The 20,588-nt window shown below is 49.5% G+C and overlaps 1 protein-coding gene across 1 annotated transcript in view; it reads left to right on the forward strand.

The window, feature by feature from the left end:
• Nucleotides 1-20,588, forward strand: part of LOC146772140 (uncharacterized) — a 306,827-nt gene that overhangs the window by 122,739 nt on the left and 163,500 nt on the right. The window contains exons 2-5 of the mRNA XM_085638602.1: nt 7,556-7,627; nt 7,792-8,024; nt 9,877-9,978; nt 10,519-10,670. Of these exons, the coding sequence (XP_085494728.1) occupies nt 9,882-9,978; nt 10,519-10,670 (249 nt within the window). The 5' untranslated portion in view covers nt 7,556-7,627; nt 7,792-8,024; nt 9,877-9,881. The remainder of the gene's footprint in view (nt 1-7,555; nt 7,628-7,791; nt 8,025-9,876; nt 9,979-10,518; nt 10,671-20,588) is intronic.

Consider the following 20,588-nt stretch of genomic DNA (forward strand, 5'->3'; position numbering starts at 1 on the left):
CCAGGGGCCACCACACATCCTCCAGCCAGAGAGGAACAGGAAGGTGGGGGTTTTTTCACCATGTCTTCGAGACCTTTACAGTCGAGTGATTCAGGACCTACCGTTCATGTGATTCAGAATCCTAGTATCCCGTTGGCACCCCCTGAAAGGTTCTATGGCGAACCAAAGAAGTTTGAGACTTTTTTAAATCAGTGCAGGCTGCACTTCTTGTGTAAACCCGCTGTCTTCCAGGACGACACTGCGAAAACGGCATTCATGATGTCATATATGGGAGGAAACGCCGCTAGCTGGACCATCCCTTTGATGGAGAGAAACGATCCAGTGTTGCACCGGTTCCCTGGTTTCTGCCTTGAATGACGTAAACTCTTTGATCGCAAGACACACATGTTAACCTTGGACCGTGAGCTAATCACATTAAAGCAAGGAACACACAATTTGCTTACCTACATCACCTCATTCAACCGTCTGGTGGTAGAAACCGACTGGCCACCTGAAAAACGAACCTCCTTGTTCTACCAGGGCCTGAGAGGGGAATTGAAAGATGTACTGTCCCAAGTAGTTCAATTACCTCCGACGTGCGAAGAGATGATAGAATTAGCCGTGCAATTAGACCACCGGTTACAAGAACGCAAAGGAGATAAGACACGGGGGGAATCACGCCTCTGGTACCCCAAACCAAAAGAGGCTACCGACACGAGACCCAAGACCTCGGAAGGAGTGGAACCGATGCAGATCGGAGGGATACGAGGACCTCTCTCCGTAGAAGAGCGAGAGAAACGGAGAAGGATGAAATTATGTTTATACTGTGGAAAAGGAGGCCATTTCATTCGAGAATGTAGAGCTCGAGCACAGCTTCCCGAAAAGAGCCTGTCTCCAAGAAGCCCTGCCGTGATGGGAACAAAAGAGACGGCGGAAAACTGAAGAGCTCGAACCAGATTGAGATCGCTGGACCGGGCGGAAGAAGAACCCAGATCTCCTCCGTCATAGCCAATACCCTACAACCCGCTGTGGCTCACATGAATGTATCCGTATCCATATGGGTAAACAGTGGTTCACCCCTTAACACCGACGCTTTATTGGATTCCGGGGCAACAGGGAACTATATGGATATCGCCTACGCTCAAAAAATAGGAATAACCAGCGTAAGAAAAGAAAAACCTGAATGTGTAAAGGCTGTCGATGGCTCCGTGTTAACATCAGGACCAGTTACCTCACATACGCCACCCTTACTACTGCAATTCGGGGAGAACCATCTAGAATGCATACAGTTCGACCTCATTGATGCACCGCAATTCTGTCTCATTTTGGGCATCCCCTGGCTAACTCTGCATGATCCTGAAGTCCGGTGGGCAGCCCGCACAGTTACCATGAACTCCCAATATTGCAAGGAACATTGCACGCATGACAAATTCCCCGCCGGCTCCGTCGAGAACACCAAGGCAAGGCTAGTGGCTAGCGCAAGCACCCCAGCAACCTGTGTTAACGCAACCCTGCTACCAGAAGAATACGCGGACTACAAATCCCTCTTCGATAAACAATCTGTGACACGACTCCCTCCACATCGAGTCTACGACTGCCGCATTGAGCTGATTCCGGGAGTGGATATTCCATGCAGTAGGGTGTATGCATTGACGGAGGCTGAAACCCACTATTTACAGAAGTACCTGGAAGAGAATCTAGCCTCAGGATTCATTACACATTCATCCTCACCTTCATCGTCTCCCCTCTTCTTTATACCTAAGAAGGATTGCGACGAACTCCGCACGTGTATAGATTATCGCGCGCTAAACCGCGTTACGGTGAAGAACCGTTATCCATTACCCTTGATACCGGTACTCCTAGACCAAATAAAAGGGGCCCGTTATTTTACCAAACTCGACCTTCGTGGAGCATACCACCTGGTGAGGGTAAAGAGCGGAGACGAGTGGAAGACCGCTTTCCGAACAAAGTTCGGCCTGTTTGAATACAGGGTGATGCCCTTTGGGCTCTGTAACGCCCCAGCAGCGTTCCAATACTTCATGGACAAAGTATTGAGGGGATATCTGGACAGTTTTTGTATGGTCTATATAGACGATATTCTCGTGTATTCCACCACACTCCAAGAACATGTTACCCACGTTACGGCAGTTCTGGATCGGCTCCGTCAGCATTCCTTGTATGCAAAATTGGAAAAATGTCTCTTCCACGTACAAGAGGTCGCCTTCTTGGGCTATGTAATAAATGCCCAGGGGTTCAAAATGGATACGAGCAAGGTCAACGCTATCATACAGTGGAAAACACCACAGCACCTCAAGGCAGTACAAAGCTTCCTAGGCTTTGCGAATTATTACCGGCGTTTTATAAAGGACTTTTCAAAGATCATCCAACCCATCTCACATCTCCTGAAAAAGAACGCTTCTTTTGTCTGGGGTGAGGCGGCAGAACACTCATTCCGAAGTCTGAAAGAGAAATTCACCCAAGCTCCCATCTTGCGCCATCCAGACCCTCAAATTCCCTTTATAGTGGAAACAGATGCATCACAATACGCCATTGGAGGTGTTTTGTCCCAAAGACATCCCAAGACAGGGCAACTACACCCGGTGGCCTACTATTCGAAGAAACTGAATCCTAGTGAAATCAACTATTCCATATCGGATAAGGAACTATTGGCCATAAAAAGGGCCTGTGAAGAGTGGCGACACTATCTGTTGGGGGCTCATCATACGTTTGAAATCTATACAGACCATCGAAACCTGCTCTTTTTAAAGACAGCGAAAGCACTAACCCTTCGCCAATTAAGATGGACTCTTTTCTTTTCAGACTATGATTTCATTATAAAATACCGGCCTGGACCCCAAAACGGGAAAGCGGATGTCCTCTCCCGTCTTCCTATCGAGGAGTTAGACTTAGAGGAAGCATTCACGGAAACACCGTTCATTTTGGGAGATGGAGTAGTAGAGACATCCACCATTGCAGTAATCACAGCAGACCGATTCCTGAACGAAATCCAGGCATCCCTGACCAAGATAGACACTCAAGCCTGGTTAAAGAATGCCCCAGAGACGAGGTCGGAAAATGACGGTCTGCTGTTTGTTCAACACGCTCTGTATATCCCCACGACAGAATTACAAGAGCAAGTGATGTCATGGGCTCATGATACGGCCTTGGGAGGTCATATGGGAATACAGAAGACAATAAAAGGGATAGAACGTTCCTTCTGGTGGCCAACGTTAAAAGCGGATACTCGAGACTACGTAAAAACCTGTGCCGTATGTGCCCAGGGTAAAGCCGTGCATGCGAAACCCACAGGACAGTTACGACCCATCCCAATTCCTCCACGCCCATGGCATACCATATCTATGGATTTTATCGTGGAAATGCCCCCTTGTCAGGGATATACGGCGATACTGGTGATTGTGGACCACCTGACCAAAATGGGACACTTTATTCCCCTGGAAAAACTCCCTACGTCATACGAAGTGGCTAAATTGATGCTCCAACATGTAGTACGAGCCCATGGAATTCCCAGTGTGATCATTACAGACCGAGGGACACAGTTCACCTCCCGCTTCTGGAAAGCGATCTGCGCGTCGATGAATGTAGAAGCCAAACTCTCGACCAGTTACCACCCCCAAACAGACGGCAAGACTGAGAGCTTAAACCAAACTTTAGAGCAGTACCTTCGCTGTTTTACCATGCAGAATGCCACGGACTGGGTAGAGCTCTTATGGACAGCGGAATTCTCATATAATAATACCGAACACTCTACATTGGGATGCTCTCCGTTCTTTTGTTTATTGGGACACCATCCAAACATGCTCCCCTTCGAGTGGCCCATAGAATCAACCCTTCCAAGCATCCAAGAACACCATGCTCATCTCCGGGCAATCCTCATAGAGGCAAAAAACAACCTGAGGAAAGCCCAAGCAGCTCACAAACGATTCGCAGACAGGAAAAGAACCAAAGAACCTGAATATAAAATCGGGGATAAGGTCTGGCTAGCTACAAAACACATACATTTGAAAGGCATCGACAAACTGAAACCCAAATACATAGGCCCATACAGCATTGAAGAAGTCATCAACCCTGTAGCAGTAAGATTGGCATTGCCCCCTTCCTGGCGAATACACCCAGTTTTCCATGTCTCCCTTCTCCAACCCTGTGCACCCAACGTCCGAGTTCCAGATCAACCCCCTCCAATTGTTGTAGATGGGCAGGAGGAATACGAAGTAAACAGGTTATTAGATTCCCAATTGATTCGGGGACGGGTACAATATCTGGTAGATTGGAAAGGATTTGGGGTGGAGGACAGAACATGGGAACCTGAGCAGAATCTCCATTGCCCCGAGTTAATAGAACAATTCCACGAAAACAATCCAGGAAAACCTGGACGACCGCCGAGTCGGCGTTCCTTCAGGAGGGGTTCTGTCACGATTCCACATATCCCTATCATCAGCACAGTGAGTAATCACCCCCGCACTCCCTTTCAGGTACGAATGCACGGGAGTGAATGGAAAAAGGGCCCGCGGCACTACAACTCCCAGAATGCCAAGGGACGGGACTTCTCCCAGCTGATTGGCAGTCACAAATTCAAACACCCTCATAAGCACCTCCTATACAGGAAGAAGGTGCTTGACAATCGTTTTGCTTTCCTGAGACGGGGCGGACGCTTTCCTTCCCGCGGAGGAATCCAGAAACACCGCCGCTGCAATTTCCTCGAGGTTCCTCTCGGAACACCGAAGCGACGTTCCTGAGACTTCGTTCCAGACTTACCGATCACCGAGGACTGCAGAGAATCCTTGACCGCGCACACGCAAGTACTTGCTCCCTGAGTGTGTGCGATTTCGAAATCCTAGTTACCTGTTTCCTTCGTGATATTCCAGTGACAGTTGTATTTCCCGCTCTGAGGTTGCGAAGAGCCCGTAAATCCTCAGAAAGAGACTCGCTTGGCGGAGGTTTCCAGCAGCAACTATCCTCCTCTGCTTCTTGATCCCTTCTCTCCTTTCCCTCGTACTCCTGCATCCCCTGCCCAGGTGGTACAGACTTTCGTGCCCAGATCTGGGGCGGTTCCCCCTTCGTCCTCATTTGACCCTGCTGTGCACCTAACAGCATTCTTCGAGGACACCGACTTTTTAAGAAACATTTGCCAGGGATTAGGAGTTCCCAGTGGAGAGTGGACCGCTTTCCTTCCTTTGTTTAAATCCGGAGAGATATTTTCAAGCTGTTACTGTCTGGATTTTGTAAGTGCCGTGGTGTCGACCATGGGAGGGGGAAGAGTATGAACGGGTGAATGAAAGGCAGTATAGTAGTTTTATGCTTGTGTTCATTCTTCTCGTCCCCTCTGTAGGGTGCTCCCGCTATCAGGATCTGAGCACAGAGCAGCCTCAGGCCAGACGTTCCCCAGGCAGTGACCTTTTTTATTTTATCCCCTTCCCTTCTTCCCCGGGGTGCTGGGTTCCATAGCTGCGTTTTATTGCACTGTGGGGCTTATCATTTCGGAGAGCTGGGAGGACTCTCAGCACATCATCGTTCCTGCTGGCTGCTGTGAAAACGGTTAGTGGTGTCTAACTCTGTCCGTCATCATTAACCTCCGTGACAGTTACTAAACTTCCTTACCAATCCCAGGCATCAAAACCAACAGCAAGCGCCGCAGAAGTACACTTACCAATCACTTGGTGTCCAGGTTCCAACTGCCAAGTTCTAAAATCGACCAAATGGTCACTGCACGGCGGATCAACAGAAGAGATCTCAGTCGAGGACCGGCACCACCTGGATGGTCAGATCAGAAAGAAAGGAAAAACGCCGTGGTTGCCAAGACTCGGGTCTCATCGGGCAGCGATCGCGTCCAGAGCGAGATTCCAATCCTTCGTCGCGACCAATCCTTTGGGCATCCGAGTCTCCGATGAGCCCCATTGGTTGGGCGCCAATTTGTTGAAGTGGACCTCAGCTAGGCCTACCAGTGCAAGGGGTTCGCCCTTCTCTGCACAGAGTCCTCAGACCAATAGGAAGAAGTTGGCACAGAAACTGGAATAGAAAATACAAAGTTTAATAAACCTCATGAGGTGGAACTACATTCAAACAGCACCCTTCGGTATTGAGTGAAGCAGCACACTGAACAGAAAGAGCATGGTCCTTTTATACCCACACAGGGGCTGAAAAAAGGCGGTACAAGTATACATGAGAAGAGTTATGCACATAGATGGTCATACAGAAATGCACAGTCAACAGTAAAGGAGGAGCTAGCAGTTGCTGACTCTGGTAGAAACAACCTGACAGCTACAGACTAAAAACAGATGCATGGACAGTTAGACTCTTCTGCGCATGTGCAGAGTAGCAGAGTCTAAGTAAAGCCAGTCTTTTAAACAGAGCACAAGGGTAAACAACAGTGAAGAAGGAAACAGCTCTTGGTGAGCACATGGCAGGCAAAATGGCTGCCAGAAATACAGATGGATTCCACAAAATGGACAAGATAGCCTCTAAATACGAGATGGATTCCGCTAATGCTAATCCAATCGCAGCCAATTTACAACACAACGAGTGCACCTCTTCTTTTTCCAGTTCTTCCAAGGTGAGAAATTTGTATTGTTTTTCTAATTCACTGTACTGTAACTAACAGTACTGTACTGCTACCCGTGGCTTATTGTGAAGTGTTGCGCCACTTGGCCGTCCCATGCGCAGGTCTCGCTGCTGAAGAGGCCAGTTTTCTTACTGCAGTGCGATAGTTTGGTTCAAGCAATTAATTCCTCTACATGTTTAACCCATGCCCTCAGAGTTCCTCTCACGAACACGCATTAACCACTCTCTGAGGTGGTAACAAGCGCTGCTCCGGTTTGTAATGTACTTAAGTCACCAGTCAGCCTCTTCAACAACGCGGCCTGTGCATGGCGCTTCCTCGTGGCCACAGTTTCTGGGCATTTACAGCAATCACTTAATCTCCCCGGGCCTGATTCTGAGGCGACATGGCACTCTGTCATTTCTGTAATTGACAGCATTCGTCTTTGTTTTGTGTGCATCATTTACCACAGACATTGAAGTACGTTTCTGGGCAAATCACTTAATCTCCCCCTGGCTGATTGTGAAGTGCTTCGCCACGTGGTCATCCTATGCGCAGGCCTCCCTGTTGAAGAGGCCTGTTCTCACCAACTTACCACTTGGCCTCTTCAGCATTTTTTATTAAAATATAATTCTCCATTGTGATAGTCTTATAAGCCATTTTTTTAACCCATATATTTTTCATTTAAATATCTCACATTTTAAATGTCATAATATTCTTTTGATCATGGGTCTGTTTTCCCATCCTTTGATCTTATTAATGTTGAATAATTTATACGTTTATAAAGAATTTAGATTTAGAGAGATTCTTTAATGTAGAGAGAGTTTCTTTAATGTATCCATTGTGCCATTGTGTGGATAAACATAAAGACTGTTTTTGACGATATGTTACTTCAGAGGGTATGCTTTTTACATGTACTATGTCTGCACTTGAGATATAAAGTGAAAACTTTGTTATGAATTTGTTTTTTTGGAGACATGTATTTAAAGTTTCCTTGAGAGATCTTTATTTCTTTATTTTTAGATTAAAGAGTGTGATGTTTGCCAAAAGGAACAACCAGCCGCCCAGATTTGCTCAGAATTAAAACCAATCAAAGTATGTTCTAAATTTGTTACGCTTTGCTTTATTAACTATCAGCTCATTAGGTATGATTCTAATTAATTAATTGAACATGTGTGACACTTGCATAAAATGATCCATTCTTCTAGCAAAATTATTTTTTGTTTTTTTAAAAACATTTTTCTTGTGTATATTAACAGGTGGAAGAAGTTTGGGAACTTTTAGGAGTGGATTTGATGGGACCTTTACCTACCACTCCTACAGGATACAAATATATTCTGACTGCAACAGACTATTTTTCTAAATGGGTTGAGGCATTTCCTCTAAAATCAAAGACTGCAGCCGAGGTTGCTTCAAGAATGTTGCAAATGTACTTATGCCATGGAAGTCCGAAAAGGGTTCTATCTGATCAAGGCCGGAGTTTGTGAATGAAGTGAGTGACCAATCTTGGCCTAACATTTTGATAATGCAATGATGCTTGCCAAATACATATATATATATATATATACATATATAGTATCTTTTTTTAATCAGTCACATTTGAAAGGTATATTTCGCCAAAATTTCAGAATATAATATATAGATTTTTTTTTTTTAGGTTAATTCAGAGTTATCAAAGCTCTTAGAAATAGAACGTTCTGTAAGTGCAGCATATCTCCCACAGACAAATGGTTTAGATGAGCGTACTAATGCAAGCATTAAAAGGAAATGCTAATTCTTCTTATTTTTAAGTATTTAAGTACTTGAGGGTTTGCTCTCATGGTTGTCTTATCGCATCTGACAGGTTGTCTGATGTGGTCTGACGGTTACCTGTTGCTGCAGTCCAAGTGACGCATTACAATGCGTGTAGTTTGAGGCAGCTGGAAGAGGGACAGTTCCACACCCAGTTGGACTTTTGCAGGGTGCATAATTCCTACAATAGGACAGAGCCAGCTCAGGCAGCTCTACAGGGATTTCAATGGTTAATTTGAATGAGGGCAGTGGGTCCGGCATCGTAATCATGTCTTTGCTGTTCAATAATATATTAATTGCAACTTGAAACATTTATGTTTAAATTGTATAAATGTCCTGTAAATTATTTGAATTGTGAGTGAAAGAAACTTGGTCAATATACTGCCAGTAACAATCATGCCACATGTTAATCTTTTGAAATTTTACAGCACGTTGTCTTAAGTACGTGAATGAGCATTAGAATGACTGGGATTTATATTTGGACCATGCATTGTTTGCTTTACGATCGAAGCCACATACCACAACCAAAGTTTCCCCTTTCCAACTTATGTACGGCCGAGAAGCTAAATTTCCAAGTGAGGTGGCCGATGATCTGATATGAAATTGAGATTTTGTTTCGAATTTAAAGAATTGTTAAAATGTTGATTTTGGTTTTCACAGTCATTTCTCCAATGTATGTTTTAATCTGCAAATGTATGTTATGTAATTATACATACATTTACTTGGTGGATACTTTTTAAATATTTACAAACATTAAATCTATTTTCGCTGTGCTAATTTTAATGTTTTTTGCATAACATTTATTTAGAAAAATGGTTATTTTAATTTTCATAGAATATATATTTTTGTGATAAAAATAAGTGATTGAGTTTTATGTTTCCTTTAATAGCTTGAGTTTGTACTACCAACTGAAAGCGAATATGCAGGGATTATCACAGAAAAGAAAAATAGAAAAGCAGAGTTGCAGAAGCAGACAAAACAGAATATTGAGGTTGCCCAGGAAAAGCAGAAAGAAAAATTTAAAAAGAGAGTTTCAAAGAAATATAAGCCGCGCACCTTCAGAGAAGGAGAGTTAGTGCTCTGAAAAATTGCAGGCGAACAGCGAGAAAAGGAGGCATTTTGGAGCATAACTTTACGGGACCGTACAGTATTGCCGAAATGCAAGGAAAGCGTGTAAAATTGCTCAATGCTAGCAACCTCCCTTTACGTAGAACTTATAATCTCGACATGTTGAGGCCTTATAAGCCGAGCGTGAAAGGTAATCTATTGAAGGGTACTTTTTTTTAAGTAATGGGACAAAATTTGGATGTGTATTGGAATAATGTTCCATCAGCCTGTGTAAATGTCTCCTTAATAGATGAAAAGGTACTAGGTTAAGTAAGAGAACGTGACTTTTAGTTTATCCACAAGATATGTTTTGGAAAGTACAGTATTTTATGAAAGGGATTTATGAATACCTATTTTTGTTAGAGAAAGGTTTGTGGTAGGATGTTTGAGTAGTCAGGTTTTTTCAAAATGATTTTTTTGTAAACCTTTCAAAAATTATTTTGCAGGAAGCATGACCAATCATGAATCTCCAGCATATCTCCCACTTGAAACACTTTCAGAGGAGAAGGATGATTTTGCTGAAAAGCAAGCTTGTGTGCTTTTGGGAGGTGAGGTTACTAATCATTTTAGTAATATATAATTTATTTTTCAAAATGTGTAAGAAATATTGACACTGAAAATGTAAGGGTGTTCTGACAAGCAGCTAGGTTTTAGTATCTCTATTAGTATCTCGATTTTTGTAATTATATATCTTATTAGTTTGTGAGCGGCTGGCTTACTATATGGTGTGCACTACTATAAGTCTATTGCCTTCCGCTAATCCAGTTAACCCTTATGGTGATTTCATTGGTTTTAGACAACATTAGAAAGCTCTCTAAGTGGTAGCTGGTAGCTGTGGAGAGCAGGCTTGGGTCCAGATTACGATGCCTTAGGAAATGGCAGCGAGCAAACGTCGGACGTGAAGTGTGTTTGAATCTGCTTTTTGTGGCCCCCAGCAGGGCCCATATGGGTGAAAGGCCTCCACATGACCCACTTGATCCCGGCACCCAGTGAAAGTAATATGTTTTGTGGTGACAGTCAGTTTAGAATTTTATGGAGGTATGTTTCTAACTTGTTTTAGATTATGTTTTTCTCTTATGTATCTACAGACTTGAACGATTATGCATCTAAATCCATGGAAAAAGTTTTGGCTGTATGGAAGAAACCAGTGAAAGGACGCTTGGAAGCAATAGTGTCGAGCATAAAACTGCATGATTCCTCTTTTTGTTCACTCAAAAAGCACCAATGGATAGTTGATGAGGTTGGTTCCTCTAGTAAAGTTCACATGCTTTCTTGGGTTTTTTTTTAGGTAATCGATGCGTACCTTAGCAAAATATGCATGTCAAGACCAAATGTACATATATTTTCATCAATAACCCAGACTGACCTTGCCAAAAATAATAAGTAGTAATTAACAATGTATGTAATGAAATCCTTTTATTTTAACCTTAGTGTTTAGCACTTTCTGCAACAGTGTCGTCGTCTATATTCATGGGCAATTATCGTTCATTGGCTTTTCGGGTAAATATTTAAATCTCTTATGTGACCTTTCACTGTTTCTGGTTCTAAGGATTTGTCAAAGTTACTGATTCATTGAAATAATGTTGGAGTGTAAAATAGACTTAGAGTAACGTTTTGAAGAGTAGTGTACATTTCACATGTCAGTATGCTATGAATCTGTTTACTTGTTTTGAAAGTGAATATTGTCGAATTTGAATTATGATTGAATTGGCATTCACATCTTTGATTTTTTGTAAGTCTATACGTATGGATGTTGGATGTCAAAGTTATTCGTGAGCACATTTTATACTATACAGGTACCTTATGACACTATGGAAACTGTTCTTTGTCCGACAAATACTGGCATTCATTGGATACTTTTGGTAAGTGCAAGATTTTTCAACATTTATCAGTCGGAGGTTTTAAAGTTATTGCTGAAAAATATGACTGCTTTTAATTTATTTTTTTAAACTCTGTGAGGGGGGGCGTGGCCAGCGCCGTAGGAAATGGCCGCTTGATTCCCGAGCTCCGCCGGGACCATTGGTGTTTCCCTGAAATCCGTCCAAAATCCTCACTGGGAGGCTCACCCACAGAGCCCCCAGCTCCCTCAGGCTCAGTGCCCCTCGGAGGGGTTTATTGCGGACTCCTGGGCATCCCGGACAGTCTGTCCGACGATTGCGGCTCCCGGCGGCAGCCCGGAACTTCACGCCTGGAGCCCCGGAGCAGCTGCCTGCACTACTCGAGGCCCCGGCTCCCGGCCTGCTGCGCGGTGCGCCGGAGAGGCGCCATCGGCTGGGGACGCCGCCTCCATGCGGAGCAGAGATACCACTCCCCGGGAACTGCTGGCTGACGCTGACTGCGGTACCCTGCAGCCCCTGGGGGCCTGAATACTGCCGGCGCGGGTGCGGACGGACGACTGCCTCGACAGGAGAAGGGGTGCGGCCATTTTCCCCGCTGCAGACTGTGGGGGAGCGGAGACTAGCCGGGGCTGGCGGTAAGAGGCTGGCCTGCGGAGCCACATGGCCGGGGGCTTACGTCCATAGTCCCTAAGGGGGGCCCTAACGCTTGAGGCCGAGGGCCCCCTGACGCTCATAGTTGGCCGTTGGGCGGTGGGACGGGCCCGCCCTGGGGCCCCCGCTCTGAGCAAGTCCAGGGGAGGACAGGTGGTGCATACAGATGCGCTTCGCCATTACGGAGAAGACTGAGCTGGCCCACTGACACTCGGAGCACTGGCAGGCGGAGGAACGTACGGCACCAACGGCATCAGAGCAAGCATGCAGCCTAAAGGGGGTCTTGGGACCCAGACCAACAAGCTGGACAACTACACGGTCGCAAAAACGCAGGCGCAGCCCGGAGGGGCTGTGAAGGAGATCCCCGGTCCGGCGGAACCCTCCCTGACGTCCATAATGGCTGCGATCCAGACCCTCGGCACCAGCCTGGAGGCAAAAATGGACAAAGTCACTATTGAGGTGAACCTTCTCCGGGCTGATTTGGGGAAAAACACGGATCGGTCCAAAACCAACGAAGTGGACATTAAAACTCTGCAGGAATCGGAGAAGCGGCTGGAGGGCAGGGTCAACGAGCTAGTGCATCAACACCGGCAGCTGGCCTTACGGCTCGACGACCAGGAAGGGAGGGCTCGGAGGAGCAATATACGAGTGGTGGGTGTGGCGGAAGGACTTGAAGGAGACTGCGTGGAGCTCTTTATCGAGGAGTTGATTCTCCGCCACCTGAAACCCAAGAGACTGTCGAAGTTTTTCACTGTCGAGCGGGCTCACAGAGCCCCGATCCCGAAACCCAAGCCAGGGGCCCTACCACGAACAATTATCGCGAAAATACTTAACTATCGAGATCGCGACGCAATCCTCCAAGCTGCCAGACAACATGGCGACTTATAGTATGAGGGGGCCACGATTCGCTTCTTCCCGGACTTTACACTGCAGGTTCAACAGGAGAGGCGCTCCTTCCAAGGGGTCAAGGCGGCGCTGCGAGACCGTGGGATTCGGTACATGATGTTCTTTCCCGCCAAACTGAAGATCATCACCGGCGGTAAATCCCTCTTCTTCACCTCGCCTGCGATGGCGCAGGAGTGGCTGGATGCGACTGGGACGGCGGGGGCCCCACGGCAAGACGGCGCACAGTGGCGAGCTACAGGGCACCCCTCCCCGGGGTCAGTGGCGGGGAGAGCAGAAGGTGCTGAGCAGAGTCAGCGGTCCTGGCGTTCGAGATCGAATAGTCCCCGCTGGGACTCACCCGGCGACAACACAGCGAGATAAGGCCACGAACGCTTGATTGAGAAGCCGTCGGATAGTAAAGTATAAACTGTGTTGAATGTAAACTGGTATGCTCCACGGAGCAGTGTGACTGCTTGCTCAGGGTTTCGAAGGCAGACTAACTGTTTAGCTGATGCGCTGTTGGCCTGAGGGACTGAACGAGATGGGCACCACGGGAGGGCGGCCGGGATGGGGCTGGCCCACGTACTTCCCACGTAGAGTTTCCTCGATGGGCTCTCACCGGGGTGGGTTGGGCGACAGACGCTCTGCTAATTGGGGTGGTGGGTAGTTTTGAACCCACGGAGCAGGGGGCAGGGAGGGGGGGTTTGTTTTTGCAAGGGGGGGCAGGGATGTTGGGGACAGTTGCGGGGGGGAGAGGGTGGAGGGACGGGTTTGTCAGCTCTTTGATCGCCTGCACTGAGAATACTTGCGGGGTGGGAACCTGGGAGGGATGGGGAGTTGGGGGTCTGTTATGGTCACGCGCACTATGTCGTCACGGAGTCGGCCGGAATGCCGGGGTGGTGGGACGAGGCACCTCACAAAAAGACGGATATGGCTAGGAGATGGGATGAAAGCCTGAAGGTCCTCAGCTGGAATGTTAATGGACTAGGGGACAGACTTAAACGCACCATAGTCTTACAATTCATCAAGCGGCACCAGCCGGACGTAGTATTACTGCAAGAGACTCACTTGATGGGGAATGTGTGTCAGGCTCTCAACAGATGGGGTTACACTCTTGCAGCTCACTCTGGCTTCACCTCCGGCTCTAGGGGGGTGGGGATCCTCCTGCGTCGCTCTCTGCCCCTCCATATAGATCTTACTAAAACTGACCCACAGGGCCGCTTCACGGCTGTATCTGGACGGTGGGAGGGCCGCATTCTTAACCTGATCTCGGTTTACATTCCTCCCGGGCTTCAAACCGGGCCTTCGCGGACCTGGGCGCGTTGCACCTTTCCCTTCCCGATGGTCAGATGGTATTGGGGGGGGGACTTTAACGCGGTGGTGTCAGGGACCCAAGACAGGCGGCCCCCCAGAGACCTGCCCCGGGGAGAGAGGTGGATGGCGGATTTTCTGGAGGCCTTTGGGCTCACAGACGTTTGGCGCTTGCTCCATCCAACGGACAGCCACTTTACCTTTTTCTCTGGGTCGCATCATTCCTTCTCGCGTTTAGATTATATCCTTACCTTGCTTCAACAGGGCGTGACAATACGGGAGGCGGCGCTTCTGCTTAGAGGCATTTCAGACCACTCACCGGTCCGTATGCCCATAACGATGGGGAACAATCGGGAGGGCGGTATAGTACCAATACACGCTTGCACCTAAAACACGAGGACACCAGGAAGCAGATATCCAACTCGATCGTACACTACTTCGAGAACAATGTTGGCTCCGTTGACTCCCCTGTCACCCTGTGGGAGGCGTTCAAACCCGTGATTAGGGGGGAGGCGCTCTCAGTCATTGCGCTTAGACGTAGGGAGCGGCGCGGGCAGGTCACGGCACTTGAGGCAGATCTGGCGGATCTGGAGAGGGAGGCATCGGACACAGGGGCCGGGGACGTCAGACACAAACTGCAGTTGAAGGCGGCGGAATACAGAGCGCTGGCCACCCAGGAGGCCCAGACTGTGGCTCGGCATAGGCTGGGTAGAATCTACGATCAGGGCGATAAAGCCGGGAAACTAATCGTCTGGCTCGAGAAAAAATAACAGGCCAGGAAGGTGGTGCCAGAAATACGCACCGAGTCGGGGAGCGTAGTTACAGAGCCCCGGGGAATAGTGGAACAGTTTGCGAGACATTATCAGCAGGTCTACAGGCGGGAGTCGGCCCGCCCGGAGGAAGATTCTATAGATCTCCTAACTGATATTCGAATGCCTTCCCTATCGGATGCAGATCGTGAGGCCATGGATAGCCCGCTTACCGAGGACGAACTACAGCGTGCAATAGGAGACCTCCGACCTGGTAAGGCTCTAGGACCCAATGGCCTCCCCATAGAGCTTTACAAGCTGAAGCCTGATAACACCAGTAAGTATTTGAAATTAATGTTCGATCAGAGTAGGGAGCTGGGGGTGTTGCCTCGCGACCAGCGCATAGCGACCATAGTGGCGATACCGAAGGAAGGGAAGCCCAGAGACTCCTGTGCATCGTTTAGACCGATCTCGCTCCTTAATGCGGAGCCCAAAATACTGGCCAAGGCGCTTGCCAATAGGCTCAAATCGGTTCTGCCCTCGTTGGTCCACCCCGACCAATCGGGGTTCATGCCCCATCGCAACACGGCCCTTAACATTAGGCGGCTGAATGGTGTTCTGGGACAGCGCCATAGACTACAGGAGGACGCGGTGGTGGTCTCCTTGGACGCCGCCATGGCCTTCGACACCCTAGAGTGGCCATACATGTTCGCAGTCCTGCGCAAACTGGGCTTCGGACCCCACTTTATAGCGTGGGTGCGTCTTCTATATGCAGAGCCCCTGGCACAAGTACTGGTGAACAATAAGGTGTCTGAGGTTTTCGCACTTGGGAGAGGGACCAGGCAGGGATGCCCCCTCTCTCCCCTTCTCTTCGCCCTTTCCCTGGAACCGCTCGCAGCCTGGATAAGGCAAGACGTATGCTTGAAAGGTATGGTTTGGGCGGACGGGTGGGAGGACAGAATATCCCTCTACGCCGACGACATCCTCCTGTACCTCTGCAGACCGCGCAGGTCGATAATTGTGGTGCTCGACATACTTGCCAGTTTCGGTCGCAATTCAGGCTTCCGGGTCAACTGGAACAAATCATATCTTTACGTCCTGCATGGGGACCCTCCGAGGCTCCCGGACGCGTGCCCTATCACGGTGGTAGAAGACGGGTTCAAGTACCTGGGAGTATACATCACCTCTAACAAGGCCCTACTATATGATCGAAACCTTAAACCGCCGCTTAGTCGGCTCCAACGGGAGGCTAAATCCTGGCAGCACCTACCGCTGTCTCTCCTGGGTCGGGCGGCTCTGTTTAAGATGGTGGCGCTGCCGCGATTTCTCTATGCGCTACAAAATTATCCAGACTTAGTCCCCAACACCTACTTCGTGGCGATCGAGGCGGCACTGCGCGACCTACTCTGGGCCGGGTCGCCCCGACTCGCATTGACCAAACTAACGTTGGGGTGGTATGATGGCGGTATTGCCCTCCCAGACATTCGTAAATATTACTGGGCAGCTCACCTCTCAGCGATCAACCAAGGGACGTATGGCGAACTGAACGACCCATCCTACTGTATGGACAGGTGGCTGCTCCCCGGGGGGAACTACGAGATAGCGCTCTACTCCACGCGGGGTGCGCGTCGACTCACTGGACCTACACTACACTCGGTGCAGATATGGCACATCGTTCAGAAGAAGCTCGGGTGGGCAGGAGTCCTTACAATGGCCACGCCACTTTGGGCCTCCGAAAAACTGGGTAATCTGGGACGCACCAAGGGCTTCCGTAACTGGGATTTGATCGGAATCTCCCAAATTAAGGATATCTGGGGCCCCACGGGGATTCACACGTTCGCCCACTTACAGGACACGTATGAGCTGGCACAAACCGAATACTTCAGATACTTACAGGTGCGACACTCCCTGCAGGCGAATATTTCACCTGCGATCAAACTACCACAAACCTTCCCGCTAGAAGACAGATTACTGGATGGGCATATTACGGAACACGCCATATCGCTTACATATAAAAAACTCATCAATAACCCCCCCGACATGCTCCTACCCCTTAGAGAGAAATGGGTGGCTGAGGGGCTGGAGATAGACGACGAGGAATGGCTGTATGCTTAGGTCTCCCCTCGGGAGGTAGCGATATCAGCCCGACTGCGACTAATCCAACTTAAGATACTACATAGAATATATACGTCTTTGTTGGACAGGCCACATGAAGGGCTTGCTCCCTCCCCGCATGGCCTGGCCCAAGCCCCGGCCCTCCAGGTGTTACCCACAGAAACAACCCGCACCCCGTCTCCAGACGGAGCTCCTGCCCCCGGACATCTATGTATCATGGGGCCGAACCACTACCGGCTCCCCAGGCCGGACCAGCCGCCATCTTGGACACGGCACCACGAGGCCGCGTGGCCTCAGCTCGACCCTAACCCTGGGCCTGGCCAGGCCCCGACATCCCGGCACCACCATCCACCCAGGAGGTGAACGGACCACTTGGCAGGTCGATGGGAGAAAGAAGTGTCGATGGCTCTCCCCCGCCAGGTGCCGATCGCCCTCCAGCTCCCCCGGGCGCTGGCTCCACCCCCCTGCTGGGTGTCTGGACTCCCTCACCCCGGACCCCCCGACCTCCAAGTGCGAGGGTCCGGACATCAAAGGGCGCCAGACCTATAACTAGGGTAGCTCCAGAGCAGGAAGGCAGTTGTATCCTGGAGTCGAGAGACACCGAGAAGAACTCAGCCTTGACGGACTACCGGCGCTGCTGTAGCCCTGCCTTGTGAACTATCGTCCTGCCTGCTGGCGCTGCCGCGGCCTTCTGCATCCTCCATCCTCGTCGGGACCTGCTGGCGCTGCCGCGGACCGCTGTAACGACCACCTTCATCGGGACCTGCTGGCGCTGCCGCGGACCGTGTAACGACCACCTTCATCGGGACCTGCTGGCGCTGCCGCGGACCGTGTAACGACCACCTTCAACGGGACCTGCTGGCGCTGCCGCGGCCCGTCCAAGCTAGAACACCGAGCTCGAGGATTGTGAGCTATCCAGCATACCATCTCAGCTACCAGATTGGTAACCAGACTGTCCCGCTACCCCCTTTCCCAAACCAAGAGACTAGAATCGAGGGGACCCCTGAGTCCAGACCTCCTTGTACCATTCCATCGTACCTTAAGAAATCGCTTATAAAGAACGTTAAATCCTATCCTTGTGTGGTGTATATCTGTGGGGGGGAAGTTACTCATCTGTACGATCGCTGGAGACGGCTCTCCCCGGAGACCTCTCCCCTTGTCCTCGGCCGACCCTCCTGGTCCGTCTAACAGTCTTGTACTAGGCTACACTTAATGGGGAGGGCTGACACGGTACTCTGCAGGAGGGGGTGTGGTGGCACGGGTACATTCTTTCATATATTATGGGACTGCCCGAAGATTCAACGATACTGGAGAAGGGTGGTGCTGTGCATGCAGGAGGTGTGGGAGGTGGAGCTTCGCCCAGAGGCCAAGAGGTGTCTCCTCAATATATGGGAGCCAACGGACTTGCCCCCGAAGGGGAGGCTCTGGGTGACACTCGGACAAATGATAGCAAAAGGAACATTGCCAGACTTTGGGGGAGCCCCCAACCACCAAAACTGACAGATTGGCAAAAAGACGTGGACTGGTGTATGCTGCAGGAACAGACTGTGTATGTGGCGAGGGGGTGCCCTCGGAAGTGGGTGGAGGTGTGGTCCAATTGGAACGATTTCAGGGGAGGCATTTGCGAGCCTCCATCCACCGGGCGGGACACCTCGGAGGAGGTGTGAGGATCCTAGCGACCCTGAGGCCCCACGGGCTGTGGAAGGGGGCGCCAAAGTCGCATCACCGGTACATAGGTGAACTTACTGTGCTCCACGCTGTGACCGGTTACTGGGGTGGGGGAGGGGGGGGGGGGTGTTTCGGTTGTGGTTTACTTACGATATCCTTGCACCATGTTCTAGTTACGTTCTAAACAAAAGAAAAAGTGTCCTTCATTATCCTCCTTTAATACGGGAGGCACTTGCACTTTATAGCGCCGCCGTACCCCCGGGTTGACGGCACTGGGCTGTGTAATATTCGAAGCTATACAGGTGTTACATGTTGCGCGGCCGGCCCGGAGGGTTGTAGGCTGGAAGCTGTGTATCATGGAATGTTACAATAAAGGACTTTATAAAAAATAAAAAAAAACTCTGTGAGGGTAGTAATCCAACACACATTAGTTTGCAAGAACTGTAACAATAGAAAAAGTGGTATTGAAGCACTTTAAACATTAATTTTTTCCCTTCCTCTTGCAGATTTTTAAAAAAAAAAGTTATTTTATTTGACTCTTTCGGATATTGAAACCTTTTTCAAAGAAAATAATAGTTTACGATTCCCTGCTAACCAATAATCGGGTCTACCAAGACGTTTGGCGAAATTGGAGGTACCCTTTCCCTAAAAAAGTTTCCACTATATATTTAGTAATTGTAAGATTGCATAAATATAAAAATGTCGATATGAGTTTTCTTTTTAACCCCTTGAATGCCCATGACGAGATGGACTCGTCATGACACACAGTTCTTGTGTGCCCATGACGAGTCCAGCTCGTCATGAGGCATCCCCTGGGAAATCCCTCTGGTGCGGGCACCAGAGGGATTCCCTTTAAGCCAAAATAGCCTGGTTTCCCTGAAATGACGATCGGCACGCACGTCGCGCTGACGTCATTTCAGTGCAACCGAAACTGAAATGAGCCAAGAGGCTCATTTCAGTTTCCCTTTCTACGTGCTCAGGGGGCTATCTCAGCCCCCTGAGCACGTAGAAAGACGGGAGAGGTATCGTTGGAAAGGGGAGAATCTCCCCAGTGGATCCCTGCTTGGGGATCGCCACAGGAGGGCGATTCCCAAGCAGGGATCCACCCACTAGACACCAGGGAGGGGGGAGCGGCCCCTTGGGCAAGGGCCTTTGCTCCCCCCCAGTTTGTTTTGGAAAACTTTAGTCTTTTTGCCCCCCTGGGGGGTAGATGGTGGCAGTAGCCCCCAATCTGCCCCCTCGGGGGGCAAAAAGCCCACTAGACACCAGGGAATTAAAAAAAAAAGTAAAAATAAGGGTGGGGGCTGCCCAAAACGGGCAAGCCCATGCCCCCACCCCACCCCCCTAAATATTACAGTCTATCTGCCCCCCCTGGGGGGCAGATGGGGCATTGGCCCCTAATCTGCCCCTTCGGGGGGGCAGAAAGCCCACTAAACACCAGGGATTGGTTTTTAGTTTTATTTAGGGTGGGGGCTGCCCGAAATGGGCACGCCAATGCCGCCACCCACCTGCCAACATTACAGCCTTTTACTGCCCCCCCCTGGGGGGCAGATGGGGCAGTGGCCCCTAATCTGCACCTTCGGGGGGGGGGAGAAAGCCCACTAAACACCAGGGATTTGTTTTAAGGTTTTTTTTAGGGTGGGGGCTGCCCAAAACGGACACGCCAATGCCCCCATCCACCCGCCACCATTACAGCCTTTCTGCCCCCCCTGGGGGGCAGATGGGGCATTGGCTCCTAATCTGCCCCTTCGGGGGGGGGGCGGAAAGCCCACTAGACACCAGGGATTTTTTTAGAAAGTAAAAATAGGGGCAGGGGCCCATGCCCCCACCCCCCCGACGCAATCATTACCGTCTTTGTGCCCTCCTGGGGGGCAGATGAGGCATTGGCCCCTAATCTGCCCCTTCGGGGGGCAGAAAGCCCACTAAACACTAGGGATTTGT

This window comes from Triturus cristatus, chromosome 12 (genome assembly GCF_964204655.1).
Source record: "Triturus cristatus chromosome 12, aTriCri1.1, whole genome shotgun sequence".
In the NCBI taxonomy this organism is placed as follows: Eukaryota; Metazoa; Chordata; class Amphibia; order Caudata; family Salamandridae; genus Triturus; species Triturus cristatus.